Source organism: Podospora pseudopauciseta, chromosome 3 (assembly GCF_035222475.1).
Source record: "Podospora pseudopauciseta strain CBS 411.78 chromosome 3, whole genome shotgun sequence".
Taxonomy (NCBI): domain Eukaryota; kingdom Fungi; phylum Ascomycota; class Sordariomycetes; order Sordariales; family Podosporaceae; genus Podospora; species Podospora pseudopauciseta.
The window spans coordinates 2,213,443-2,240,576 of record NC_085893.1 but is presented as its reverse complement, the minus strand read 5'-3'; the positions used below and the strand labels follow the sequence as shown (position 1 = coordinate 2,240,576).

General features: G+C 54.0%; 8 protein-coding genes across 8 annotated transcripts; 6 read left to right on the top strand and 2 right to left on the bottom strand.

Annotated features, from left to right (window-relative positions):
- Window positions 1-409: 409 nt before the first annotated feature.
- Window positions 410-4,564, bottom strand: QC763_306400 (uncharacterized protein). The gene is made up of 3 exons (XM_062911084.1): window positions 4,359-4,564; window positions 1,474-4,291; window positions 410-1,416 (listed from the first exon to the last, which is right to left on the bottom strand). Exons 2-3 carry the CDS (start codon window positions 2,589-2,591, stop codon window positions 531-533), a joined length of 2,004 nt encoding a protein of 667 aa, XP_062767089.1. The 5' UTR covers window positions 2,592-4,291; window positions 4,359-4,564; the 3' UTR covers window positions 410-530.
- A 560-nt stretch (window positions 4,565-5,124) lies between these two features.
- On the top strand, window positions 5,125-6,675 carry QC763_306390 (uncharacterized protein; the record flags this gene model as incomplete). Its single annotated transcript, XM_062911083.1, has 1 exon — window positions 5,125-6,675. The coding sequence occupies one exon, from the start codon at window positions 5,125-5,127 to the stop codon at window positions 6,673-6,675; it is 1,551 nt and encodes a 516-aa protein (XP_062767088.1).
- Window positions 6,676-7,442: 767 nt separating this feature from the next.
- UFD2 (Ubiquitin conjugation factor E4) lies at window positions 7,443-11,179 on the top strand (the record flags this gene model as incomplete). Its single annotated transcript, XM_062911082.1, has 4 exons — window positions 7,443-8,251; window positions 8,314-8,527; window positions 8,579-9,972; window positions 10,026-11,179. The coding sequence occupies 4 exons, from the start codon at window positions 7,443-7,445 to the stop codon at window positions 10,945-10,947; spliced, it is 3,339 nt and encodes a 1,112-aa protein (XP_062767087.1). The 3' UTR covers window positions 10,948-11,179.
- A 767-nt stretch (window positions 11,180-11,946) lies between these two features.
- Window positions 11,947-14,307, top strand: OPT8_2 (OPT superfamily; the record flags this gene model as incomplete). The annotated part of the gene is made up of 3 exons (XM_062911081.1): window positions 11,947-13,641; window positions 13,691-14,167; window positions 14,233-14,307. The coding sequence occupies 3 exons, from the start codon at window positions 11,947-11,949 to the stop codon at window positions 14,305-14,307; spliced, it is 2,247 nt and encodes a 748-aa protein (XP_062767086.1).
- Window positions 14,308-14,796: 489 nt separating this feature from the next.
- Window positions 14,797-20,477, bottom strand: QC763_306350 (uncharacterized protein). Its single transcript, XM_062911079.1, has 2 exons — window positions 18,194-20,477; window positions 14,797-18,132 (listed from the first exon to the last, which is right to left on the bottom strand). The coding sequence occupies exons 1-2, from the start codon at window positions 19,375-19,377 to the stop codon at window positions 16,353-16,355; spliced, it is 2,964 nt and encodes a 987-aa protein (XP_062767084.1). The 5' UTR covers window positions 19,378-20,477; the 3' UTR covers window positions 14,797-16,352.
- On the top strand, window positions 14,808-15,893 carry QC763_306360 (uncharacterized protein; the record flags this gene model as incomplete). Its single annotated transcript, XM_062911080.1, has 1 exon — window positions 14,808-15,893. The coding sequence occupies one exon, from the start codon at window positions 14,808-14,810 to the stop codon at window positions 15,891-15,893; it is 1,086 nt and encodes a 361-aa protein (XP_062767085.1).
- On the top strand, window positions 20,318-23,298 carry RDS2 (Transcription factor; the record flags this gene model as incomplete). Its single annotated transcript, XM_062911078.1, has 8 exons — window positions 20,318-20,415; window positions 20,489-21,217; window positions 21,305-21,327; window positions 21,643-21,660; window positions 21,816-22,158; window positions 22,234-22,943; window positions 23,003-23,196; window positions 23,256-23,298. The coding sequence occupies exons 2-8, from the start codon at window positions 21,034-21,036 to the stop codon at window positions 23,296-23,298; spliced, it is 1,515 nt and encodes a 504-aa protein (XP_062767083.1). The 5' UTR covers window positions 20,318-20,415; window positions 20,489-21,033.
- A 450-nt stretch (window positions 23,299-23,748) lies between these two features.
- SPO22 (sporulation-specific protein 22) lies at window positions 23,749-27,025 on the top strand (the record flags this gene model as incomplete). Its single annotated transcript, XM_062911077.1, has 5 exons — window positions 23,749-25,323; window positions 25,380-25,507; window positions 25,592-25,974; window positions 26,026-26,589; window positions 26,646-27,025. The coding sequence occupies 5 exons, from the start codon at window positions 23,749-23,751 to the stop codon at window positions 27,023-27,025; spliced, it is 3,030 nt and encodes a 1,009-aa protein (XP_062767082.1).
- Window positions 27,026-27,134: the final 109 nt, after the last annotated feature.

Below are 27,134 nucleotides of genomic sequence, written 5' to 3'. Positions count from 1 at the left end.
GGGGGGTCCAGCAAGTAGAAATAGGATGGCTGCTCGGATGCTTCACCAATTCACCACACCTCACTTTTCAGCAACCCGGTGTATTATTTACCTGAACAACTCAAGGAGCTCGTTTAGTAAATAACAAGTGTTGGAAAACTACCTGCGTGGCCAGCGTGACGCTGTGAAACCTCTTAGCTTCGTCGGTTGCTGACTGAACCGGCCTAAAATGGGCCATTTCGGATTTGGTTTCTTGGCTGCAACATGTGGCTGACTCTGGGCTGCTTCATTTCTTCTGTGAGGCGCCTATGCAGCGGACTGGGAGTCTTTGAGCGCACAGTTGAGGTTGAAGCTCGCAATACCTTTGTCACGATCTCACCTGCCGCAGTCTCCGGTGTGGACGTGTATTCTTGAGACAAATCCTTGGCTTCAGCAAGCAATTACCCATGGCCATAGCTCTAAAAAAAATGAAAAAAAAAGGACACATAGCGGGAGAGCGGTTGTCAAGATGCAAGAAACCATCAGACTGTCTACCATCTTTCAACTCATATCTACATAGTAGCACCCACAGCCTGGCTATCAATCACCAAACTCGCCCCCTCCTCATCACTCTTCGGCTTGGCAAGGTGCACACTCACCCCGGCATCCTGGGCATACACCCTCAACCCAAGAACAGCAACCGCGTTCCACGGAATGGAAGGCGAGTTCTCGTCCTCGGCCAATTTGCGGGCTTCTTCTTCCTCCTTCTGCCGCTGTTCCTCCTCCTCCTTTTCTTTCTCCTCCTCCTCATCCGTTTCAGACTCGTACTCAGACTCGGAATCATCCTCCTCCTCTTCCTTTTTCTTCTCTTCTGCTTTGTTCTCGTCAGGCTTGGCTTCTTTCTCCTCCGCGGCTGGGGTGGTGGTGGTGGGGGGGGCAGGCCTGATAGCCAGTGTCTCCTCCTTCTTACCGTCGTCTTTCTTCTCCTCCTTCTGTCCTTCCTTGGGGGGAGCAGGGGCGGACGAAGAGGCGGTGGAGATGGTCTTGGGAGCTTCAGTCTTCTTCTCCTCAGCCTTGGTAGTGGCAGCAGCAGCATCATCCTCCTTCTTCTCAACCGCATCCTCCGATTTCTCCGATTCCTCTTTCTTGTCAGTGTCCTCCTTCTTCTCGCCAGCCTTGACATTAACCGTCGTCTCACCACCCTCGGGAACTTTCACCGTGACCTCGGCAGCAGCAGCCTTCTTTTTCTTCTCCTTCTCCTTCCGCTTCTTAGCCTTCTCCCTCTCCTTCTTCCGCTTGGCCTTTTCTTTGGTCTTGAGCTTCTTCGCCTCAGACTTCCTCTTGGCCTCCTCCTTTTTCTTGAGGATGAGGTCGTCCTCGTCGGGGATGCCACCTTTGGCGTGGGCGAGGTCGTATTGCATGCCTACCTGGCGGAGTTTGGAGGGGTTTTTATCGGCCCTACAAAGCGGCTGTTAGTTATTCGAAAGTGAAATGGAAATGGAGAGAGATAGATACCATTTTTTGACAACGTCTTCGACTTGATCCCTCCAGTCGCATCTTTCGGCCGTCACCTTGGGCAAGACCTCATACCTCCCCGGCTCGAGGTCAACCTCACAGCTTACCGATCGGCTCTCCCACTGGTGAACAGGTCTCACCCGGCAGATGTGCTCCTCGTCCTTGCCGCCTTCTTTCTTCAACAGGAAGTGAAGGGAGAAGTTGTATTGTCCCTCAAAGCCCTGGAAGTATCTTTCGTCAAGCTGGCTCAACACCACAACCACCGTCCCTGCTTTTTTGACCTCGATCACGAATTTCTGGTTGAGATACCCCGCCACCCAGCCCACACTCACACTCGTCCATTGTTGCACCACCGTCCACTTCTCATCAAAAAGTCTAGTCCGGTGGATAAACAAAAACGTCTCCAACATATCAGAATAACTCATCCAAAAAACACCATCATCCCCAAAAGTATGATTCAGCTTCTTGAACCAGTAAGGAGTCCACTCCTTGCTCCCATCCGACCAAGGCCCGTTCCACTCCCCCACACCATCACTGCTCCTCTGACCCCACGGGTTCCTGATCTTGACCAACCTCACCTTCTTCCCATCCTCACCCACCTCCTCCGTAGCCTTAAGAATAGAATAAGCATGCCCCAACGCAAGGCCACCCTTGTAGCTATCCCACCCTGTCCCGATAGCCGACAAGGCGAAGACGAACTCCCCATCAGCATTCACCAGCTCCTTCCAAAGCTTATCCTTCCTGAGCACCCGGTTGGCAGCAACAGTGGTAGTAACACCGCCAGTCATATCCTCCACAGCCTCCCCGCTCCACCCCCCAGAAATAGCCTCGTAATCCCCGTGAACCTTTGCGTACGCCTTCTCCAAGATCGGGAGCCAAGTCTCGTTTTGGTCTTCGCACTGCGCAAAATAGAGGGCTTCGCTCCCGGTTTGGTATCTCTTTCTGTACTCCCTTGCCAACTTGCCGGTCGAGTCGTACCGGTCGCCGTAGTAGTCAAAGTCGGGGTACTGGAGGTAGAGGTTGTCGTCTACCACGACAGAGATCCACTCCCCGTCTCTGTAGAACACAAAGCCGTACACGCCGACTTCCTCGTCGCGGACGACGCAGACTCTGTCCATTAGGTCCTTTCGGTGGGTGATGGTGGCCACGGCGGCGAGCCACCAGCAGTCGCCGTTGGAGCCTTGCTTGATGTCCGAGGATGAGTACCCATCTATGGTCCATTGGGGAGACGAAAAAATCCAGTCGAGGCGGTGCTTGGAGCCGGGGTTGTACCACTCGCCGCACTGGACGCCGTTCTTGCTCCTAGTGGATTTGGGGTTGGCTCTGGGGTCGGTGTGGTGACGGGGCGAGTTTTTGCCGTGGGGAAGGACGCCTTTCTGTGCGGCAGCAGCTTGTTGAGCTTGGGGGGTAGCGCCCTTGGTCACGGGTTGGCCTTTGGTTCCCCAGGCGCCGAAGAGAGCGGCCCAGGGGTCGTCGGCGATGTAGCCTCTGACTACTCCGGGGTCCAAGGCGACAGTTCCGCCTGGTCCGAGCGCGTTGGATTCGGCGAGGGTGTCGAGGCTTCGCTTGAAGCGGTCGGCGCTGACGGCATTGCCGGTATCATCGGTGTCCCAGTCGTCCCAGTCGAAGCGGACGAGGCCGTTGAGGCAGTTGTCTTCGAGATCCCACTCGATATCAAAGTCGGGGTCGGTGAACTTTTCATTGGTACGGTGGCATTCTTTGATGATGCGCTGGACTTTCTCCCGGCACTCTTTTGCTGCAGCCTCATAAGACTCGGCTGCGTTGCGGGCTGAGCGGGCTGGTTGGCCATCCTCGAGTGAGAGAGGGAGGATGGAAGAATAGAGAGAACGAGGGAAGATGCGGGTGACTTTGCCGGGCTTCTTGGTGAAGTATCGGTCCCAGAACTCGTGGATGAGCTCCTGGGGAGCCTTGCTGTAGTTCTTCTTCGTTGTGGGGGGAGGGATGGGAGGGGGTGGGGGTGGACATCTTGGGCAACTTGGGGTTGGCGGTTGTCTTGGACAGAGAAGACAGGATACTCCAGTTTATGAAGTAACTAAGAAAGGATCAGATGTCTTGAGAAGACTCAAGACAGCCTAGAGAAAGTTGAGGAAGACCAGAGCAGACACACACGAGAGAGGGAGAGAGAGGTGGGAACAGGCTCACTTATACCTAAGGACGACGCCGTCGAGTGACATGGTGTAGCCCTATAGCTGAGGTGAGCTTCTAGGTTGCATGAAGACGAACGCACTGGCACCGTTTGTGTCTCTTCAGCTAGGCATCCCTCATATCATATCCACAAGAGGTAGGCCTAGAACGGTTGCATGGGGTCGGCGGGGTAAACAGGGCTGAAGAAGAAACAAGGGTCTTATCTGCAGCAAAGGGACTGTTTGTTACAGACTGAGGACGGATACAACGGCGAGCTTCTTCAAAGCACGAATAAGGTTGTGCTACCGCCCTCGTTTGAGGCTGCTGGGCCACACGCTTGCTGGTCTGGCTGGTCTCGTAAGGGGCTGACTAAGGAGAGATATCCAATGGAGTGCTGACAGAGCACACCGTCTTCTTGATAAATGTCGGTTGGCTTTCTTCCCGTACTGCATAGAGCCGAGCTAATAACGCAGTGAGATGAAGAGTTATTGGAGTGGAAGCTGGGTTGAGCCACTTGAGAAGGTGGGATTCTTGGCAGCAATGGTTAGGTTAGACGACATGGCCCACATCACCGATGACAGTCGGAACGTTGCTCAGTGTCCCTGTGGCACAGCTGTACGGAACATTCATCTATGCTTGAGCTGTGAGGCTGGGAAGCGGGGTGGTCGTGATACTGAAAAAGAGAGGGATTAGTGAGCACAGCAGGATCACTCAACATGGAGCACGACTTGCAATCTCACTGCAGTGCCTAGGCGGAGGTATGTTATGGAAGCAAATAGTGTCTTCCGAGGCTCGTAGCATGCATGCTGCATTACGCTCCTTTGTCTCACGCCAGAAAATAGTGAGAAGTTGTATGGAGAACGAAGAAGAGGGGAAGGAACAGAGACCCTAACCCTAGATGGAGGGCGAGCTACAGGTGTTGTTGATTATGACCTCAGTGTTTAGGAGCTGAATGGATGAGACAAACTTCCAGAAGAGTTATACAAATTGCATGAGCGGTAGTTCAACACTATGTTTTTATCACATGTCGCCATCTGCTGCCATGGCCTGGCTACCCACTCTACCTTAGGGTGCCAGTAGCTTCATAGGTCCCACTTTTCTTATCGATAGGGCCAGTCGTCAAGGTTCTGGAGGGACAAATCCCCGCTCTTTTGATCGAGTCCTGCGCGCGATGACGAAGTCATACAGCTCTTGGCTGTGCAGATGGCATATCCAGAGGGCTAATATTGAGGTAGCACAAGTACCACTTCACGGTTGTCGAACCCTCAGTTTGCTGAAGTGTTTGAGAAAACGAAAGACAAAAGGCGGACACCCAAGTCAGCCTTATAATTTGAAAGTGGGGTACATGGATCAGCTATCGATGCGGTGATAGGTGGTGACCTCGGCAGAGCTGGTACTTCCACCTCCAGCCGCCTCCATTGCGCCGCAACCCTCCCTCTTCAGGTCAGTCCCCGTCGCCGCCACCTGCATCAACATTTCGTTGTCGATGCGATCAGATTCAATTCAATGCCACCACCAAATACCCCAGAGGAAGGCTTGCTTCCCCCTCAGTCGGAGCCCTCGAGAATCGCGTCCATTCTGGCGACGGCAACCCCACCTCCATTAGATTCAGCGCCTGAGCAGGCCCCCTCGCCTGAGGCTGCTGCTACCACCACCATCACCACCACCACACACGCAGTCGTCCCTTCGTCACCAGAGGACCCTGCGCTCCTCGAGATAGACTACCAGATCCTCGAGTATCTCGACACAGTAGATGAGACGCTTCTGTGCCCAGTGTGCAAAACACCATTTCATGAACCCATAACCACATCATGCGGTCACACATTCTGCGCCTGGTGCATCAACCGAGCCCTTGACATCCAGCCAACATGTCCCATCGACCGTCAGCCGCTCACAAAGACGCGTGACTATCATCGGCCACCGCTGATCATCAAAGATCAACTCGATCGCCTCAAAGTCAAATGCCCCAACAAGGGCTGCGATCACATCTGCCCTCGGGAGCATCTCGACAGCCATTATGAGCGCCGCTGCGAGCACACCATGGTGCGCTGCCCCGACACCAGATGCAGGAAGAGAATTGCCCGCCGCCACGTCCAGGGGCCTGCCAGCACCTGCATGCATCGCGAGGTGTCATGCCGATACTGTGACGAGAGGGTGGCGCTGGTGGATCTGAACACACACTACGACTTCCTCTGCAGCGGAGCAACAACAAAGTGCTCGGCGTGCGAAGCAACCGTCGTTCTCCATCGCATGGAGAAGCACTGCGCCGAAGACTGTCTGGAAACGCAGGTACGGTGCAAGTGGCACATTGCCGGCTGCAAGGTCGACGATAAACGGTACCTGGTTCAAGAACATGAGACTGGCTGCCCCTACGAGATTATTGGGGAACTCCTCAAGCAACGGGCCGAGGACCGCCGGATAATCGACAACCTCACCGATCGCTTGGTGGCTTTGGAGACGGAGCGGCGAGAGCATCAGGAACGACGCGCTCGTCGGCGAGAACTCTCCCGTCAGGCACCAAATACGTCCCACGGAGCAGACGCAATCGACCTCTCCGCTCCCGATCCCTCCACTTTCTTTTACGACATGGAATGGAGACCAGACCTTTCCAACGTGGGAGCAGGTGAGAATAGATCATGGGGCTCACCCGAAGACTATATGCTTGCCCGCTTCGAGCGACTGGAAAGCCGGATGGAGGACCTTTCCAAGCAGGTGGTTGAGCTGGATGCGCACCAGTCCATGAGTATGCTACAGCAGATCATGCCACTCAACCAGCAGCTCGTCGAACTAGGCAGCAAGGTGGGCGTCCTGAACATGCACACTACCTGGTTGATGAACATGCAGAGACACAACCATCTCCAGCAGCGAGCCGGAGCAGTGAGCTCGTCAGGAAGCGGCATGGGCAATTCTGGAATGGCGTCAATGTCGCAAATGTCATCCGCCAATGATATCAACAACAACTTCCCTGTCAGGTTAACAGAGGGCGGACTGCCATACCGGACTACAGCTAGCCGCCGGAACAGTGATGGGAGAGGAGAGCCACCTCCCCGGCTGTGAAGATACAATGTTGAATGTTGATCAAAGCGTACCGCATATTTTCTGGCGCTGGGTATGGACGGGAGGGCAATGTTGCCCAGTCATGAGCTGTGTGAGAGTTGTATGGCTATCGTTGATATGGCGCTATGGACGTAATGGGTTGCATCATGAATTAGGTATGCGTAATGAGGTTATTCAGAGATGTTCTGTGGGCAGGTCTCTTCATGTAGAAACAACAAAAATAGACGAGCAACTAATAATGAAGGAGGATGAAGCTTGAAGAATAGAAAGAAGAAAGAAACATGCTATAGTCTACCTATGTCGAAGTGGTGATGCCCTCTAGGCAACGATAACGATAAGATAAGGATAAGGTTAGATTAGTAATGCCTACCATCAGCTCTCTCTTAAAAGGCGGAAAAGGCGTCTTCTGCGAGCTTCCAGCGCACACAGCGCCCAAAGCAGCGGCGGGCACAAGTCAATGACAGGGCATTTTCGTCCCAAGAATACTTTGTCCAGGCTGTCTTTAGGCTCCAGTTGTTAGCGCAACCCCCCCAACGTGAGCTGAGTTCCGACCCCGCCATATTTACTCTGGAGCTTCAGGCGACTTCCAAGGTTTTTGGCTTTCAAGGCAAAAGTTCTAGTGTGTTGGTGGCTGCCGTTAAATCTTCTCTCTCCATTGCTTAAAGAGTCTTTTTTTTTTTTTTTTTTTATCTGTCTGCTTCTGCTGTCAGTTCCTAGACTTTTCCAGCACCGCCCGCTCGGCCGAATAAGACTACCGAATCGTCACGATGGATCCTACTGAAGAACAGCAGCCGCCAGCGGCCCCGGCCCCGGCCCCGGCCCCGCCACCAGCCCCGGCGTCGACACTGCCTGATGCGCCCGACCGAGAAACCATGGAGGCAATCCGTCGCCGAAGACTCGAGAAGCTCGGCGGTGGGCCCGGCAGCGCGGCTGGCTCGGGAGCAAACAGCCCATCGGCCACATCACCAACCGGTGGCTCACCAACCAGTGGGACACCCGTGCCTGAGAAGGCAGCCCCCATCGTTCCCATCGCGAACCGATCACAAATCAACATCACCCCTTCGCCGTCCTCCGCAACCGCCCCAAAAGACAAGGCCGTCAACAGCATACTCGGGGAAGAGCTGGGATCTAAAAGACGGGCCTCGGAGCTGGAGGGTTCACCATCAGGAGCCCCAGCTCCACCACGGAAACAGACACCAGCTCAGGAATCCTTCGAAGACTATGCCGACCGAATCCTGGGGTCCATCTTCCGCATGACGGTGGATGCTGCACGCACAAAAGATGCCCACGGCCACAAGTTGACATTCTTGCCCAACCTGAGCCAGGACCTCACAGACGAGGTGGCCCCTCTGAAGCTGTCCCAGGACCGGCTGGAGGAGGCCATCATGGAGGCGGCCACAGAGTACCCAAAGGACAAGCCACTGTTTGAGTACCTGCTGGCTTGCTGGAAGCGGGTAGTCCGGACGCTTAAGGCGCTGAGGAACCCAACCCCCCAGAAGGAGGCCTTGTTGAAGGAGGCGAGACGATTGTGCTTTAGCAACTGCATCTTTTCGTTGACGATGCCGGAACTGTTCAGGTATTTTCTGTCAAAAACGGGTCAGCTTTTTGTTTGGTATGCTGACTTTTGTGGGCGTGAAGTCGGGAATCGAGCCCCGTGCACGACACACTCGTTCCGTATCTCTTGAAGGAGGTTGAGAACGAGAGTGGGCTGTGTATGGACTTCATTGGGGAGGCCGTGTCTCGATTCGATGAGGATGATACCATTGCGCCGCTGTTCACCAAGGCCATGGTTGATATCAGCAGCAAGCTCTCTACAATGACCATGAATGATGATTACAAGCCTTATGTTAATGTAAGTGAATCGAGACGAGCACGGTTGAAAAGATTGTGCTGACATTATTAGGCCCTGAAAACATATGCCAGATATGCACCACTTCTGAATGAACTGGCAGCTCACCCGTGCTTCCAGATGGCGCAATCGGCACCGGGCATCGAGAAGAACACCCTTCTGGGCCCCTTCTTCAGGATATCGCCCCTGCAGCCAGAGGTTGCTGCTGTGTACTTTGCTGGGCCTCGCACCATGGACCCCAGACATATCGCGACGTCTCAGAGCGCCCTGCAAATGACCCTCAACACACACCAAGCCGACCTCAGAGATATCATTAATGCCTTTATTCGCGCCAGCAACCAGACACGGAATAAGGTCCTGGATTGGTTCGCCTACATCATGAATGTCAACCACAAACGAAGAGCCATGCAGCATGATCCCAGGGAAGTGTCCTCGGACGGCTTCATGATCAATGTCACCGTCATTCTGGACTACCTCTGCGAGCCATTCATGGACAGCACATTCTCCAAAGTCAGCCGCATCGATATCAACTACTTTCGGAGAAATCCAAGGATTGATATCAAGGACGAGACCAAGCTCAATGCCGACCAGGCCCAGTCGGACAAATTTTACTCGACCAAGCTGGAGGGCGACAACAACTTCATCACCGAGGTGTTTTTTTTGACTCTCGCGGCTCACCACTACGGAAGCGAGGCAACCAATGCCAAGCTCAAGACGCTGGACAGGGAGATTAAGCACTTCGAAAAGAACATTGCCCTGATGGAGGCCGAGCGGCCCAAGGTGATCAGCCGACCTTTGGAGCTTCGGCGGTTGGATGATGCTCTGAAACGGTATACGGCCATATTGGAAGCCTCCATGTCTCTTAGAATGTGCATCTCCGGCGTATCGCTGGAGCAAAAGATGCAGGCCCGGTCGCTGCTGTTTATGCGCTATGTCACGGTCTGGCTTTTGCGCGTTGCCAGCGGGACGGAGTACACGCCGGAGAAGCAGCTCACGCTCCCGCTGCCAGCCAGCCAGCCCGAGGCATTTCAGTGCCTTCCCGAGTACGCGTTGCAGGATGTTGTGGACAACTTCAAGTTTGTCTTCCGAGAGGTGCCGCAGGTTATTGTCAATGCGGTCGGGGACGAGCTGATTGCGCTCTGCATCACCTTTTTGGAGTCGTCCGAGTACGTCAAGAACCCGTACTTGAAGTCGTCGTTGATCACGCTCTTGTACCAGGGGACATGGCCTAGGTATCATCTCAGCAAGGGGTTCTTGGGCGAGCTGATGACGAGCACCAAGTTTGCGAACCAGTACCTGCTCCATGCGGTTATGAAGTTTTACATTGAGTGCGAGCTTACCGAGAATGGGTTCTACGACAAGTTCAACATTCGGTACGAGATCTTTCAGATCATAAAGTGTGTGTGGGTCAACGACCATTACAGGCAGCAGCTGGTGCAGTCTAGCAAGTGAGTTTTCCTCTCTTTCGGTCGAGGCTGATCGTCATACTGACCAGTGGTAGGTCTAACCGGTCGTTCTTCGTACGCTTTGTCAACCTTTTGATGAACGACGCTACGTATGTTCTTGATGAGGGCTTGGGGAAGTTCCCCAAAATCCACCAGTTTCAGCTCGATTTGAAGAATCCAAACCTGTCGCAGCAGGACCGGGAGAGGTTGGAGGAGGAGCTGCGTGAGGCCGAGAACAGGGCCACGTCGTTCATGCAGCTTGCCAATGAGACAGTCGGCATGATGAGGCTGTTTACCAAGACTCTGAGCGAAGCGTTCACGATGCCAGAGATTGTCCAGCGTCTGGCGGGCATGCTGGACTACAACCTCGACATGTTGACGGGTCCCAAGTCCAAGAACTTGCGCGTCGACAATCCCGAGAAGTACCACTTTTCGCCCAAAACCCTGCTGCCCGAAATTGCGGACATTTATCTCAACCTCGGCTCCTCCCCCGCCTTTGTCGAGGCGGTCGCGGGAGATGGCCGCTCCTACCGCGACTCGACAATGAGGCAGACTGCCCAGATCCTAAGGGGGAAGCATCTGAAAGATGAGCACGAGGTCCAGGCGTGGGAGAGGCTGTGTGAGAAGTTCAGAAAGGCCAAGGAGATATTAGAGCAGGCCGAGATTGACTTTGACGACGCGCCGGCCGAGTTTGAGGACCCGATCATGGGGAGTCTGATGGATGATCCAGTTTGGTTGCCGTCGAGGCACGTGGTGGACCGGAGCACGATCGTGCAGCATTTGTTGAGCGATCCGAAGGATCCGTACACGAGGCAGCCGATGAGTATCGAGGATGTGGTGCCGCATACGGAGCTGAAGGAGAGGATTGAAGCCTGGAAGGAGGAGAGGAGGGCCGAGGCGAGGAGGGTGAAGGAGGAGAAATTGGTGGGGGTTACGGAGGGGGAGGGGGAGGGGGAAAAGATGGATACTACCGAGTAGAGTGTGTAGGGGGTGGAAGATAGCGTGTGGATAGGGGGTTGAACAGCGTATTGAGTTGATGGTGATATTTTTGCTTGGCTTTGGTTTATTGTGATAATTTATGTATTAGGAAAGAGATAAGGGGGGGCGTTGGGGGGATAGGGCGTTGAGAAAGCAATGGGTAGGGAGCAGATTTATATTTTCTTGTTGTCTGGTGCTTTTGAGTGAGTGAGGCATATGGTGATATAAGTGGTGCTTGATTGTGATTGTTCCCCGCTCATGTCTGGTTAAACCTGTTATCATGTGGTAAGGTATGCCTTTAAAGACAATTTATGGGCCTTTAAAGACAGTCAACAGCCCTTTAAACATGAGTCCGTAGTTCTTGCAAAGAACTATAAGACCTTAAAAGAGAGTTGACAGGCCTTCACAGACAGTCAAGAGACCTTTGAAGATGTTTAAAATGCCTATTGATTTGCCTTTGAGGTACGGATATGGCCGGTGTCGATTATTCTTTGGGGGAAGAGTGTGACTGCGAGTCCTGCTTGAACATGTCAGTCAATCTCGAGAAGAACCCGAACCTGCCCATGATTTTATTTATTCATCAGTTGCACTACTCCGTAACTAGCTGGTGAACACGTCAGGCAGCACCGGGATTGGTGTGCGTGTAAGTGTTAGTGGTCACGCTGCAATTGGTTAGCGGGTGTGCATTTTACCCGCTCCTGATGGGGTTAGCGGCCTATTGGTCACTAAGCGGTGGCGTGCCTCAGCGGGTGTGTGTTGTGTTATCAATTGATTGTTTCACACACACACACACACTCTCTCTCTCTCTCTCTCTCTCACACACACACTCTCTCTCTCTCTCTCACACACACTCTCTCTCTCCCTCTCGCTCGAGACATTTCATTATTTAGCATCATCTTCATCATTGTTTATCATTAATCCGCCAGGCAGTCTTGATGTAGGCCTCACATCTGTTCTTCATCCCCTTTCATCTCATCTTTTGATTTTCATCACGCCAAAATGGCAGGCTCAATAACCACTCCTGTCGATGATGGGGGAGGGGTGCGCAAACGGTCCTCATCACTCACCTCCTTCTCCCCCTCCTCCTCCTCCTCTTCTTCTTCTTCTTCTTCTTCTTCGGCAGCGTCCGGCCTGGCGATCCCAGTGGTGGTTCATGACGACCTGAACGATACCTCCCCCCTCTTGACCCCTTCCCCCTCCCCCTCCCCTTCGCCTCGAAAACGAAAAATCATTCGCGGCAGCCATTTCACCCCCCGCGCGCTGGCGGTGGGCCTCCTCGTCGGTCTGATAATCTGCTTCAGCAACATGTACTTTGGCCTGCAGACAGGCTGGGTATCAACAATGACCATGCCCGCCTCCCTCCTCGGTTTCGGGATCTTTAGGTTGTTGAGGGATCGATTAGGGGACCTGCCGTTCAGTCCGGTGGAAAACGTGCTTGTTCAGACTGTGGCGGGGAGCATGGCGATCATGCCTTTGGGGTGCGGGTTTGTTGGTGTTGTTCCTGCGATGGAGTATTTGCTCAGGGAAGAAGAAATGGGACCGGTGAGGATGGGGTTGTGGAGGGGGTGTGTTTGGGGGGTGGGGTTGTGTTTTTTTGGGGTTGTTTTCGCGGTGCCGTTGAGGAGGCAGGTGCTGATTAGGGAGCAGCTGAAGTTTCCGAGTGGGTTTAGCACGGCGGTTTTGATCAGTGTGCTGCATGGGCAGACGAAGGGGGTGGAGGAGGCGGGCGGGGAGAGGAAAAACCCGCATGGGTTTGCGAGCTTGGTTGGGGATGATGAGAGTTCTTATGGGGGGGAGGAGGTGAGGGATGGGGAGGAGGAGGATAACAAGAAATCCGAGGGGTGGAAGAGGAATGTGAGACTGTTGATTGTATGCTTTTTGCTTTCCGGCATCTCGACTTTTGCGACGTATTTTTTGCCTGTGTTGAGGAACATTCCCATCTTTGGAAGTGTCGCGGCGAGCACGTGGCTTTGGACACTCAACCCGAGTTTGGCGTATGTGGGACAGGGAATTATCATGGGTCCAGCGACGACGTTGCATATGCTTCTTGGTGCGGTGGTGGGATGGGGGGTTTTGTCCCCGCTGGCAAAGAACAAGGGATGGGCTCCGGGGCCGGTGTCGGATTGGGAGCATGGGAGTAAGGGGTGGATCGTTTGGGTTTCGTTGGCTATTATGCTTGCTGACTCCGTGGTGAGCTTGGGGTATTTGGCTTTCAGGTCGGTGAGGTTGTACTGGCCTCGGATGAAGGGGGTGTTGCCAAAGAGCGTCAGGAATTTGCTGTCGGGAGGACGCCAGGGGTATGCCTCTCTGCTTACGACCGACTCTTCTTCCGAGTCGGAAGATGGAGGCCCGCTGCTTGCTGAGACTGAGGAGGAGAAGGAACATGATGATGCGCCTCCTGACCAGCAGATCAGCAACAAGGTGGTGAGCATTGGGCTTGCTGCCTCGATCATCTTTTGCGTTGGGTGCATTCACTATGTTTTTGGAGACTTGGTGCCGCTTTATGCTACTATTACGGCGGTGTTTATGGCGCTGGTGCTGAGTATCATGGGAGTGAGGGCTCTTGGTGAGACGGACTTGAACCCGGTTTCGGGGATTAGCAAGCTTGCTCAGCTGTTCTTTGCGTTCATCATTCCGCAGTCGAACAAGTCGAGTGTCCTGATCAATTTGGTTGCTGGAGCTGTGTCCGAGGCGGTATGTTGATGCTCGCACATTCTTTGGATCTAACTAACAGGCAATACAGGGCGCTCTTCAGGCCGGCGATCTGATGCAGGATCTCAAGACCGGCCATTTACTCGGAGCAGCCCCCAAGGCTCAGTTCTGGGGACAAGTCATTGGTGCTACTGCCGGAGCTGTGGCAAGCGCGTTCATCTACCAGCTCTACACTTCAGTGTACACTATCCCGGGAGACTTGTTCCAAGTGCCTACTGGCTACGTCTGGATCTTTACTGCCAGGCTGGTGACGGGTGAGGGACTGCCTCCGATGGCGAAGGAGTGGGCTGTGGGTGCAGCTTTGTTGTTTGCCGTCACGACAGCGGCTCGCACCTCGATGACTCGAACCAAACGACTGCAGGCGCTGGTTCCAGGCGGGATTGCGGTTGCTGTGGGGATGTACAATGTGCCGTCGTTTACACTGGCGAGGACAATCGGTGGGTTGTTGAGCTGGTGGTGGAGGTCGTACAAGGGGTGGCAGGATACACCGTTGATTGTGTTGGCTTCTGTGAGTTTCTCTGCATCTTGGATGAGGAGTGGGTTTGATGAAAGACGCTGACTGTGATTACATAGGGTTTCATTCTGGGAGAAGGGTTTTTGAGCATCGTGAATCTGATCATGCAGAGCGCTGGGGTTCCTCACCTGTAGGGTTCCCTGGACTAGGTGGCGTTGGAGTTGGGTTTTTGATTTCTGGGACAGCAACATAGCATTAGCTTGAGACGGCGTTTTGGCTGCTCGAAGCTATCACATCAGCGGGTAAATATGTATCCTGCATGAGGCATCAGTAAGCCCAGCGGGGTACCAGGAAACTGGCCTTCCTTATTTGATCTCCTTCCTCGAACAGTTGGGCGGAGACAATATCTCCCCCGTTGAAAGCCGGCATTCATTGCAACCTCCGAATGCTGCCATGTTCACAGCCTGATAAGTTGATTCCTGTCTAGGTGTTCCGGTCCACTGTCCCGGTAACCCAGCCTATAAAAAGGGTTGCTTTTGGCGATTATGCAGTTGGCAAACAGCCCAACATCCCCAACCTCCAAAAACCATTTGTGTCCCCCACCATCACTACGACCAACATATGAACACCGCCCACCCCTCCACCACTCTCCGATTATCCCCTTCTCTACCAACCCTCACAACCAATATTCAAAATGGGCACCCTCACCCTCCTCCTCTCCTCCCGCCTAGGCCGCGGCGTCCTCGCCCTGCCCCTCCTCTACCTCTCCTACTTTTGCAACAAGAGATTCGACCGCGACACCCTCGTCGAGCTAGTCCCGCCCATTTTGGAAAAGGGGTTCATCCCCCACCCCTCCGGCCCAGTCCCAGTTCTGGAGGGTATCTTCCCCTGGAAACCCGCCAACGACTTCTTCCGCCCCATAAGTGTAATCTTCGCGCCCAGCACCCTATCCATAGACCCCCTAGCCTGGCACCAAATGCTCTTCTTCCTCGTCGACCTCGGTCCAGTCTACCTCGTTTTACTGCTAGAGTCGTTCCGCGACGGCAACGCCTACACAGCAGCCTACCTAGCCACAGCATGGAACTTCGCCGCCCAGATCCTCGGCCTCGGTGTCCTTGCCCCGCTGTACTGCTGGCTGCACTTCACATTCTCCCCCAGCACCAGCATCCTCGCCCTCGACCCCCGAAAAAGGCTCCTAAAAGAGGAATACATCCCCTTTCTGCTACCCCTTCTAGTGGCGCTGCATTACGCCTGGGTATACCACATGTTCTTCCCCCACAGTCTCGACCAAAGACACTACTACACCTGGCTATGGCAGCCCGCCCCTCTTTGGATCGGCCTCGCAAATACCATTCTTGCCAAAACAATCCCAACACGATGGGCAAAGGGGAGTAAATTGGTTGGGAAGGGGGCGTTGAGTTTGGTTGTTGCGGGGATCAGCATGATGGTTTGGTGGTACGTGATACTCCACAGCGGATTCTCCCTCTGGGAGGTTTTTGTGCCGGTGACCATGGCGAAGAGGGAGTTTGTGATGAGCACGAGGGGGCTTTTGCAGTATGATTTGCTCTGTTCGTTTGGGGGCTTGTTGGTCTGGAGTTTGGGGTTGATGGTTGATGTGTGGGCTGCGGGGGCGGTTGGGTTGGGGGAGTTGATTGGAGGTTTGGCGGTTGTTGCTTTGGCTGGTGTGATGGGGGGCCCGGGAGTTGCGATGCTGGATGCGTGGTGGTGGAGGGAGAAGAGGTTGGGGAGGCTTGCTGGGGGAGAGCAGAAGGGAATGTAGACGGGCAGAAAGTGGTGAGGGTCAGGGCTGTGTCAACATCGGAAATGGGGGTCCCAGAACTGTGTTCATCTTTGAATACACACCTGATGGAGGGTGACTGCTCAAATTTGCGACTTGATGATAATTAGTTATCGTATCTGTTACCAGTCAGACATCCTGCCCAGAAACCGATGTTTCGTCAGAGAAAAGGGGGAGCAACTACAGTATATACACCACCTTCCGCACCCACCTTTCAACAGCTCCGAATACTCACTCTCGCCATATTGGCCCTCCGGTCTTCAGTGGGACGAGTATTGGAGCTGCTCCCAATTGAAGGATTGGGCCCAACAGCCTTCTCGATTCGATCCATATCCGGAGTAAGATCTTGCACGTCAAGCTTTTCGTAACCGAGTCACCCCTCCCCAACATAAGAAACGAGAGGGTTGGCCGGTGAGCCTTTTGCCTTAGCTATTCCGTAGCTTAAACAATCACAATCTTCTTCCACTCCCCCTTCATCAACCTCGCATACTCCTTCCTCTTCTCCATCAAAATCTTCACCGCCATAATCGTCAACTTCACCTCCATCTCCGCCTCCCCAAACACATCCCTCATCGTCCTCGTCTCCGCAAGATTAGCCTCATTCACACTCATCCCTTCCTCATTCCCAGGCTCCCTCGGCGTCTTAGCAGGCAACTCCTTCCCCCCAGCCAACATCGTCATCAGGTCTGTCCTCTTCCAATCCCCCCCGCGCCCATTTATCAAATCATTCAAAAAGCCCCTACCACGCTCCAGCTGGTATTTTCTCATACCCAGCCACCAACTGTGGTACCCTAGCCTGATCATATACCACACCGGACACGGTATCCCATCCTTTGCCCATTCAGACTGCTCCTCCTCCCTCCCACCATCACCGTCAACGGCAAAACCCCCGCGCTCATCCAAGTTTGCCGTCATTCTAAACACCATCTCCTCCATATTCTTCTCCGTCGAACAGGTATACAGCTGCCTGACACTCCGGCTCAACCAAACTCGCCCAGGTTCTCCATCCTCAACGTATGCTTCTCGAGCTTTCTCCTTTTCAAACATCTTGACCTTCATTATTTTCAGCTCTGCTGCCCTCCGCCCGTAATCATCACGTATGGCGCCCTCAACCGTATTCCCCAGCATCTTGGCTGCTTCCAAAAGGGACTCGATCGATTCCCAGAATAATTTCATCCGCTTGAGTGACTCCGCCAAGTCTTCCAAAAGCAACACAACTGGTGCCATCAGATCAACCCCCTTCAACGATGGCAACAGGATGACGATCGGCACTTCGCGTTGGATGAATTCGGTCCAGGTCGTCTCCGCGTGCGCCCCCAGAGCTTGCAACCTCGCAAGCTGTGACTCGGCACAGGTTCTCAATGTGGCATCTTGGAGTGCTGTCGAGTAAAGGTCACCCCACCGATCGAACACCATTCGATCCGTGCCAAAATGTTCCAAGAATCGTGGTCGGGTCAAAACCGAGCTCCTCCAGGGCTCAAACTTGGGTGGTGGAAATTGGCGTTGTTTGTCCTTGCGTTTGGCATCTGATCCGATCGTATAGCCCTTCTCACTGATCGTGTAGCTGTCGGGGTTGTACATTTCTTCCTCAGCAGTTCCCTGAAACATGCACACGCCCGTCTGTACTCTGACATGACAGGTGCTAACGAAGGAAAAGATGCTGCTGTTGCCGGATTGTGACTGTCGAAGGATGACGGGTGCATTGATGCCATGCAGAAACCAGACAGACAAACAAGACGTGTCATCTGATGGTCCCATCATGGCCATCACGAAGAGAGGTCCGCGGAAGCAAGTCATGCCGCCGTGAGGAGGTGGCAATGATGGTTGATCGGGTAAAACTTGGAGGGTAGGATGAGCCGGAACGCGTGAGTACTGGTCAGAGGGGAGATCTGTGATTTTCATCCCAGGCAGAAACAGAGAGCCAGTAGGACCGTGGATATCGATGCCGGCAAACATGACTTTGCTGACGTCGTCCATAAACCAAGGCTCACGGATGTGCTCGGTCCTGCAAGAAGAGATCTTGTGGGCGCTCATCAGACTGGCTCGAGTTTCAAAAGAGTGAAAGGCGCGTATTTGAGCCATGACGTCCCAGTTTCGGGAGAGGATAGCCCAGTCCGGCACCCATGAGGGCAGCCCTGGGCATTTGGCATAACCAGCAGCGTACTTGAGAAGATCGGCCTGCTTATGATTTTTCAGTACAAACGAAGCGAGGCCTGTGTATCTATTGTGTGATCAATATCAGCAACAGCAACAAATGTGCTCAACTGGATGCATGCACATACACCTGCTCAACGGTGAGCGTATAATCGGCCACCAGACCGTCGGCCGCTGCGCCAGTGATCACCCCAAGAAGAGAAAACACCTTATCCCGTGGGTCGTAGGCCTGTGAGGTCCAGCAGTCGGTAATCAGCTGAAAAAGGTGCTTGGAGGTCTTGTATTTTCGGGTTTTGAATTCCTTAATCCAGGGGAGAAACAGGCTCGCATCGCTTTTCTCGTCATAGACGGGCCATACCCGCCATGATTCGCCATTGGCCACCAAGGCTGTTTTTGCAGAGGCGATTTCCTGTATAATCCAACTCCGAAAGAAGTAGGGGCGTTGCAGAATAGGTCCCAGGTCATCCCACTTTTGGCTCCAGTCCATCACTTTGGAAAAAACTGGGAGGTGTCTCGAGATCATGCTTCGTTCCGGTTTATCTTCACCGAGGTAAACAAGCACACGTTGAGCAGTGGCATAGATCATAGGCATGAGTTGAACTTGATGCGAGCGTTCAAGGTTGTCAAACTGGTTGATGCAAACGGTATCGACCCAGATGTAGCGTTCAGTGTTGGGAAGGCGGACATGACGAAGAGCAGCGTCGCAGTTTGTGGTGATTGGGAACACAGCCCATTCCCTTCCCAGATACAACTTCTTGGTCCGGCTAGCCTGGCCGTTGGCATCGGCCCATGTGTAGGACAGAGCTTCATACTCGGGAAAGTATTTGAGCTCTCGGGTTTCCAGCGTACCGTGCAAGGGTTCCGAGCCTTTTCCCTTACTGAGGCGAAGCAGACGAATGCTGTCATTGCCCGTCACTTCGTCCGAGGGAACCAGACTTTGGTGATAGGCGCGACACTGTTGGGCTATGGTGGACGACGAAGAATTGGATTCCAGATCCGACCCTATTTTTTCCTGTTGGACATCCAGTTGCAAGTCATCAGGTTTCTCGGTTAATAGCACGGACTGAAGCACATCTCCAAGATCGTTTCCGTCGCCGTCGGTAAGTTGCGTAGCATATTTCACTGAATGGGGCCACGAGAGCGACAGGCCAGATCGCTTCCCGGAGAGAATCGGAATGGCTGGTGGTGTTTCACTTGGTTCAAGGTCGTCGAGGGGGCCCATTGAGCCGCAACTCATACAGAACGGAATGCCTTCAGCCAAGCTCACATCGGGTCTGCTGCATGATGCCTCGTGCCATGACGAGGAAGCCATCGCGGCTGCAAACCTTCATTGGAAGGTGTAGTCGACGTCCCGAAACTGAGCTGAGTCAAACTCGAGACCTCTGTCTGAGGCTCATGCGCATGTTTGAGTTTTGTCTTGGTGGGTTTGAGGACAGGCAGACGGTTGAATGTCAGCGATGCCTGCCTTGGCTGGCTGATCCAACAACAGCTGGATGGTGAGCAAATCACAGCCGTCGCCTCCAACGTGTGTGCCCCGCATGTCGAAGGATCGATCAACTCGCCTTTGGTCCTCACCTCAAGATGGGAAGCCCAGAATATGAATCTAGCTCCTGACCGCCAGAACAGTCCCGTCTGGATGGCTGTCGTGCAACGCAGGCACCGAGTGGCGTATCTGTTGCACACCCATCGCGATCCCTTGATGCATCTCGATTCCCAGCATACGGACTGCCTATGTCGGCCAAAGGGGCCAAGCATCCCGTGACAAGAGCAGTTGTCGAAGCTACTCATATGACAGGTTTACATTGGACTTGAGCGATGCCCTTCCTGTGGGCGTGCAGAATGCCAAGTATAAAGTGTCGGAAGGCGGACATCAGTGAGTAAAACAATGATCCGAGTTCCTGTCAGTGAGTGTGTATGATTATGTAGGCCATTAGGTAAACAAGCAGCAAGAAAAACATTCCGATCCCCGCAATGTCAGATGCTGATTCATTCAAAGGGAGGGGAAATCCGAGAAGAAGGTCTCGTCATGTGAAAGTTTGAGACACTCTTTCCGCCCTTTGGTAGAGCTGGATAGGGAAAGAACACACACGACTCGGTGAGAGTTGGGGTAGGTACCCGGTGGGAAAGGGGAAGGAAGGTACGGCCAGGAACCGGCAAAAGGACGGGAACCGGGAAGGTACGGGCTACGATGGTAGTAATAACTTTAATGGTGGAATTATAGACATGAAGAACCATCTCGAATCCCCATCCAATTGTTGAACACAGAATCGAGATGACTGTCTAAATGCGACAAAGGATGAACTGGATCCAGTTAGCAGCCCGTGCGACATGCCGTCAGTGGGTTCATGCTGTAAGTGATCCATGACTGGCGCTAAGCCCACCTGGAATCCCCTGTAAACTTTACCCCTCGGCTCACACTTCAGCCCCTCTTGAGCCCCGGTCGCCGCGCCCGGGTCCCGCTCTGGGCGGCAGAGAGGACCCATTGAGCACGCTGCTGCTGGCTGGTGCCGCGGGTGGAGAGGATTTCTTTTAGGAACGACGGCGACTACCTTCCCATACATACAACTTTACTCCGTACACCTCCCGGCAATGCTTCCAACCTCAAGCCGCCCGGAGAGACGACCCCGTGGCCACCAGCTTCAATAACACCAAATCACGGATACTGCCCCGCCAACGCGCGCACCCTTCTGGCCGAGGTGTCGAGTCAACAAAGCCGAACGACTGCTTCGCGAACCGAACGACACACGAGCCGCGGCCGACGCAGAGAGCGCAAAAAAAAAAAAAAACAGGGGAACCCAGACCGAGAGAGAAGCACGACGACACCGCCGGCAGCAGCAGAACAGCGTCGGAACTGGCATTGAATGGTCGCGACTTGCTGCGAGAAGCCGCCGGCCCTGCTTAAATGAGCAACGAACTCGAAGCCCGTTGCGTAACCACGAGACCCAATGGGAGAAGAGTCCACTAGACAATGACGGCAACCGAAGCCATGGAGAGGACCGCCGGGAATGAGACCAAGGACATCAAGTCCGAGAGCAACACCAAGCCCAAGGATCACCATGCGCCTTCTACCGACGACCAACAGCAACACAACCAACACAACCACCACACCACCCACCACCAGACCCCCAAGAAGCGCCGCAAGGTCAGTCATGGTAAGTCTTGTCGAACCACCCCTCCGGCTCCACGATGGCTTCGGTCCCCCGGGAATGGCGTTTGTATGCTGACACCATTTGTTACAGCCTGCCTCTACTGCCGTCGATCTGTAAGTCATTTATCCCAGTGCGCCGGGCACCACACCCCTGTCTCCAGCCACCTCTGGTCTTTTTTTTTTTTTCTTTTTTCTTTTGTTTCTTGATCTAAGTGAAGCTGGCTGCTGGCTGGGCAGCTGCCCCCCACGGAGAGCTTCCGTGGAGGAGAAGCGCCCCTGCAGCAGCGTGCTCGCATACACGACCTCACCTCTCATACCCACTATTCACAATGAGCACTACACACCATATACTGTATACGCATACATCATGCATGTATCGAGTTGTTACAGTGGCTAACCAGGGATGATTCCACCCTCGTCTACATACAGCACATGACGTGTGATCTTGTACGTACACTTATCCCCCTTCCGCCTGGTCGACGTCCCGTCCCCAGTCTTCCCGTCTGCTGCTTGCTGGCGGCCGGGATGAGACAGGACAGGGGCGTCGAACCATTGGCCCCAGCGCTTGAGCAGTTATTGACCCCAGGCCGTGCTGTGAATAGGCGAGACCATGTACGAGATGTGTTAAGCGGAATATCGGACACCTGTGCCATGATGAGCCCCGTGATCAGGGGTCCAACAAGTCCAAGAGCGTCGTCGCCCCGTCTACTACGCACGGGTCTGCGTCTCAGTCAGACCTGGGCCGCGGCAACATGAACCAGACAGCGGCAGACGCCTTGAGACTGGCCTCGTTCGATGGGAGCTTGAGCTCCGGGACAGGATCAGCCGCCAGTGCCGCCTTCGATGCTGCTGCTGCGCTAGGCCAGAGTAATCAGCTACAGCTCGTGCAACCCACGGCGGTGTCCGGCCTCCAAGGCAGCACGCTGGGTAGCAGTATGAACCAATGTAGGTGCCTGAAAATCTCTCCCTCCCCCCCCCAGTCCGTTCCTTACGCCAGGAGCTGAAAACCTTCCCTCCCAGTCGGCGGTTTCCCTGACTCCTGGTTAGCCTCCCAAAGCCATTATCACGACATGCACAACTATCACCCCAGCTTTGTAGTTCCCCATGAGGTGTCGAGTGAGTTCGACGTCCTGAACAACTACCTGCGAGCCAACATATTCGAGGACCCCGTGGCTGCGCCCGATGGTCAAAACCAAGGCCGCCCAATCCCGGGGTTTCCCAGTAGCAGCTCCATGCCGCCCCCGGCCACGGCTCCGGGAGCCTCTCTGCCCACGGCCAATTCGGAACAATCAGCTGCGGTTTCCAAGGACAAGACCCGAGAATATTATCTCCAGGCAGCCGATCCCAGCGGTAATGCCGACGCGGATGACCGCATGCTCCAGGTTCTCACGGCCAAAGTCGAGGCTGGACTCCTCCAACCGTTTAACTATATCAAAGGCTACCAGAGTCTTCAAACATATCTCAACGAGCACGTCAGCCCGGGGTCGAGACAAAAGATCCTCCGACAACTCGATCGTTTCCGGCCAAAGTTTCGCGAAAAGATGCAGGGGCGGGACCACATGTTTCTGACCATCAACGAGATGCAGATAGAGAGTTCCCTGATGGAGTACGACCGCGTCTTCGCCAGCATGGCGGTCCCGGCATGCTGCTGGCGTCGAACAGGGGAGATTTTCAGGGGTAACAAGGAGATGGCCGAGCTCATCGACGTGCCAGTGGAGGATCTCAGAAATGTAGGTGTTGGGTCGACCAAAAGGGGGCATGCATGGCTGGGTTGCTGATCCCGTCACAGGGCAAGACTAAACTGCACGAGATCCTGACCGAGGAGTCGGTCGTGCGGTATTGGGAAGAGTTTGGAACCATTGCCTTCGATCCGCTCCACGACACCCTTTTGACAGCCTGCACACTCAAGAGCCCCAATAAATCGTCGAAAAAGGTGGTGAACTGCTGCTTTTCTTTCAGGATAAAAAAGGACAACGCCCAAGTGTATGTGGTGGACATTCTCTTTTCTCTTTTGTCGTTTCAGTCTTGCTGACACTACCCAGGCCGGGCTTGATCATTGGAAACTTCATCCCCCACGACCCTTAAATGTGGGATCAAATCGTCGTTTATTATAACATACCCGGCCGACAGGGCAAGCATCAGGACGTTTCGTAGAACAGGGAGCATAATAAGATGCGGTGGGAGCATCGACAAAATAAAGACTATCCACACACGTGGATGTTTAGAGTCAGCTTGTAAAAAGGAGAAATAATCAGGAAAACAACAAGAGTTGGATTGGAAGACGACATTGATTGATGGCTGGAGTTGATGGTTTGGAAAGGGATAGGGTTGATGGTTGACATCAGGAAGGTGCTGGTGGATAGGTAGCACCTTCCGTTCTCCTTGATCGCGCCTTCCACTGGATGGTTGGGTGAGGGCGGCCATTTGTCATAAGCTAGTCCACGTGCCTATCAGGCAGAGTCAAGTTCAGCGTTTTCTGCCTCTCCTTCTGTCGCTGTGCCAACTTAGTTGCGATGCCTCTGGTATCTATACACGATGCCGCCCCTTCGATCGACCATCTCCAGCCACGATAGGAGGCTCCCTTCTAAACCACTCCCGCCGACCAGGGGGGTCTCAGCGACAGGAGCAGGGACTGGTGTCCGCCCGAGGCTGTCACCTCCGCCCTTCTCGTCACCTCCTCCTCGATCGCTTGTACCTCCTCCACGGCCGACAGGACAGACGCACATGCTAACGGCAGAAGCACCCGCTCCTACCCAGTCCAAGACCGAGAGGCGGATTACCCCCTGTGTCGAGTTTGCCAACAGACTGTTGAACCTGCTGTCTGTGCCGAATGATATACCTGCCGCGGAAGGGCTTACTGAGGAGATTACTGGACATATTGACAAGCTTCATTTGCTTTGCCAACGGCCTCAGCCCTCCTCCTCTGCGCAGCATCATCAGCAGCAGCACTCGCCCGAAGAAATTGACATTGATGGTGTTGGTGTCAGGCTGTGGAATTTATGCACGAGATTATGGCGGGACTGCAACGACCCGATCAACCCGCCTGAGGCCCCCAATACTCGGCTGAGGAAACTTGCGCTCTATGGCAAGGCGCTGGGGTTTTGGCTGGTGGTGTTTGCCCGCTCGGCCAGGAACAAGAGGAAGAGGAGGAGTGATCTGGTGGATGTGATCAAACTCGGTTTGAAGATAACAAGGGACTTGGTGGGGACGAAGGAGACGAAGCTGTCGGGGAATGCGCTGCAGATTGTGGCCGATCACAAAACTCATTTGCAAGATTTGGGACGGGAAGGCTGGATGGAGGAAGAGGTTAGTGAGGCGAATTGTTTGGAGGTGGAGTACTTCATCTGGAGGACGGCGCTGGCGTGGGTGGAGGGGAGGTTGGATGTTGCCGAGCATATGTACAGCAGTGCTGAGCGCCTGAGGGGGTTTCTCACGAGGGATTATACCGAGAGGTTGGCGGATGTGCTGTATGAGATTGGGAAGAGTCTGAGCGGGAAGGAGGACTATAAGATCGCGGTCAAGTGGTTGGAGAGGGCGAATGAGGTGGTGAATAGTGTGGGTGTTGAGCAGCTTACGAGGGAGGGGGTGGAGCTGAGGTTGGCGATTTTGCAGGCGTTGATTACTGCGTTGCTGGGGACGGGAACGGAGGAGAATTATGGGAAGGCGAAGAATTATGTTGATTTTGTGGAGGTAGAGATGGGGAATAAGATGGTGGTTTGTTTGTTGAAGTTGGAGGTGATGTATAAGACGCCTAATGCGGAGGTGTTTGATGAGGAGGGGTATGCGGATGTGTTGAGGCATTTGATTAGGAACTTTGATGGGAAGAAGGGGATGGGGTCGGGGGCGGAGTTCAAGTTGGTTGTGCATCATGTGAGGAGGTTGCATGATAAGGCTCCTGGGGCGGGGTGTGCGGTGATGGATGATTTTATTTTGGTGTTGAGGACATTGGGGGGAACTGGTGGGCAAGAGTTTATGGAGAAGGCGTTGGTGACGAGGATGTGGATGATGACGCAGCAGAGGGATTCGATGGAGACGGTGAGGAGGTTGGGCGAGTTGTTTGGGAATGTTGCGAGGGCTGTGAGCGCTGAGGCGGCGGTTGCTGCGCAGGCGGTGAGTTTTCTTTGGGTGGAAGGGCAGAAGAGAGAATGCTGATGATGATGGTGCAGCTGTTGTGGAAGAAGTTGGAGTTGTCGTATACTCAGGGGGAATACGCGCTCGCCGAGGCTTGGTGTCAGTTGGCGTTGGCGCCCATATTTGAGAAGGGCGGTCCTGGAAATAATGCAAAGCTGGAAAGGTAATTCAAAGCCATTCCCGATGTTGAATTTAAGGACTGACGTCAAGAAAGAAAGCTTCTCCTCTGTGCTCTGGCCCGTAACAGCATGGAGACGGCAACAAGAGTCATCAACGACATGTCGGCTACGAGCTGGAAGGAGCCCATGACCGCATATCTTGCCTTCAAAGTCGCCATACGGACTGAAGACCGAGTATTGGCTGGAAAATGTCTTGAAACTATCAGTCAGACACCTGAACATGTCGACTTTCTGGGGGCTTGTATTGCAGAGTCCCAGAAGGCTGGGGACGTCATCTGTGCTATTGCCGCTCTCAAGAAGCTGCAGGATCGATATGAGTACAAGGAGCCGAATCCGATACATTTGCCGGCGTTGTTCAGGTGTACCATTCGACTATTGAACATGCTCGTTGATAGGGCAGACGCTGGTGAAAACGGGGTTGTTGAAGACCTTTGCGATATGTTTGATGCTGGTGAGCTACCCCTGAATGCCCATACTGGCAGCCTCCTGACCGATCAAACAGTCGTTGTCGCCCTCGAAAAGCAGAAGAAAGAGAATCCAAGACGCAAGCTGTTTACGGTTGACGAACTCGAGTGGTTCAGCCGCAACTCTTATAACCTCGCTCTGAAGAACACAACAACGTGGGACCTACGGTACATAGTCAGAATGCTCACCTCTTGCGTCCATATCACCGGCCACTTTCCGCCTGACATGGGAGGGTCTCAGCTTGTTGAGATGGGTTTGAAGATGCTCTTTTCCCAGTTCATCATTTCCTCGGCGTTGGTCTCCCAAGCAAGGGCGGAAGACAATGTCACGAAGCAACTAGAATATTACACTGCCATGCGAGAACATGTTTTGGCATTCGATACCGACCTTCCAGAGCTTTTGCCACGGCTAGACGAACACTCGAGGGATGACATGCTAAGGAAACACGCCACGCTGCTGACATTTGACTTTGAAGCCGCGGTAGTGCTGGAAGCGTGGGATGATTTGGGTGGGATTGTGCAAAGAGCAGTCGGCTGCAAAAGTGTGACGGCTTTTCAGGCTATGGCGGATAGTTTGCTCCGAGCGAGAGCTCCAGGACAAGGTAAACCCCCTGCCCCCCTTTTGTTACCCAAACAAGCTAACTAACACCCCAAGCAGTTCTGTACTCAACCATGCGAAGACTTGTCAATGAGATTTGGGCGCTCGAGGCGTTTGACGCGGTGAAATTGGCAAAGTATACGAGGTGTTTGTTCCAGGCTACGTTGCCGGTGGATGACGGGTTGGCGATGAGGCTGCTGGAGGAGGCGTGCGGGAAGGCGAGGGAGTTAAGGGAGAGCGAGGCTGGCTGGCCGGAGGAGGAGCTGGAGTGGATGGCTGCTACGGCGTTTAATCACGGGATTGACTGTTTCGCTGCTGGGGAGAGGGAGAGGGCGAGGGGGTGGGGGGAGGGGGCGGTGAAGCTGGCGGGGTTTTGTAGGGATGGGGGTGGGTTGGAGGGGGTTTTGAGGGGGAAGTTGGGGAGGTTGGAGTTGGGCTAGGGATGGCGTGGTTGTGGTGAGGGATATGAGCTATGCGTTATGGGGTGTCTTGGTGCCGTTTAGACGGGGTTAGTTGTGTGGTGGGAGAGGTGTGAGTTTGGGATTGCTT

Coding starts and splice junctions, on each gene's coding strand:
- QC763_306400 (XM_062911084.1), bottom strand. CDS start 2,591: ATGGACAGAGTCTGCGTCGTCCGCGACGAGGAAGTCGGCGTGTACGGC. Junction 1,417..1,473: donor GAAGACGTTGTCAAAAAATG/GTATCTATCTCT, acceptor GCCGCTTTGTAG/GGCCGATAAAAACCCCTCCA.
- QC763_306350 (XM_062911079.1), bottom strand. CDS start 19,377: ATGGCTTCCTCGTCATGGCACGAGGCATCATGCAGCAGACCCGATGTG. Junction 18,133..18,193: donor ACGCTCACCGTTGAGCAGGT/GTATGTGCATGC, acceptor ATCACACAATAG/ATACACAGGCCTCGCTTCGT.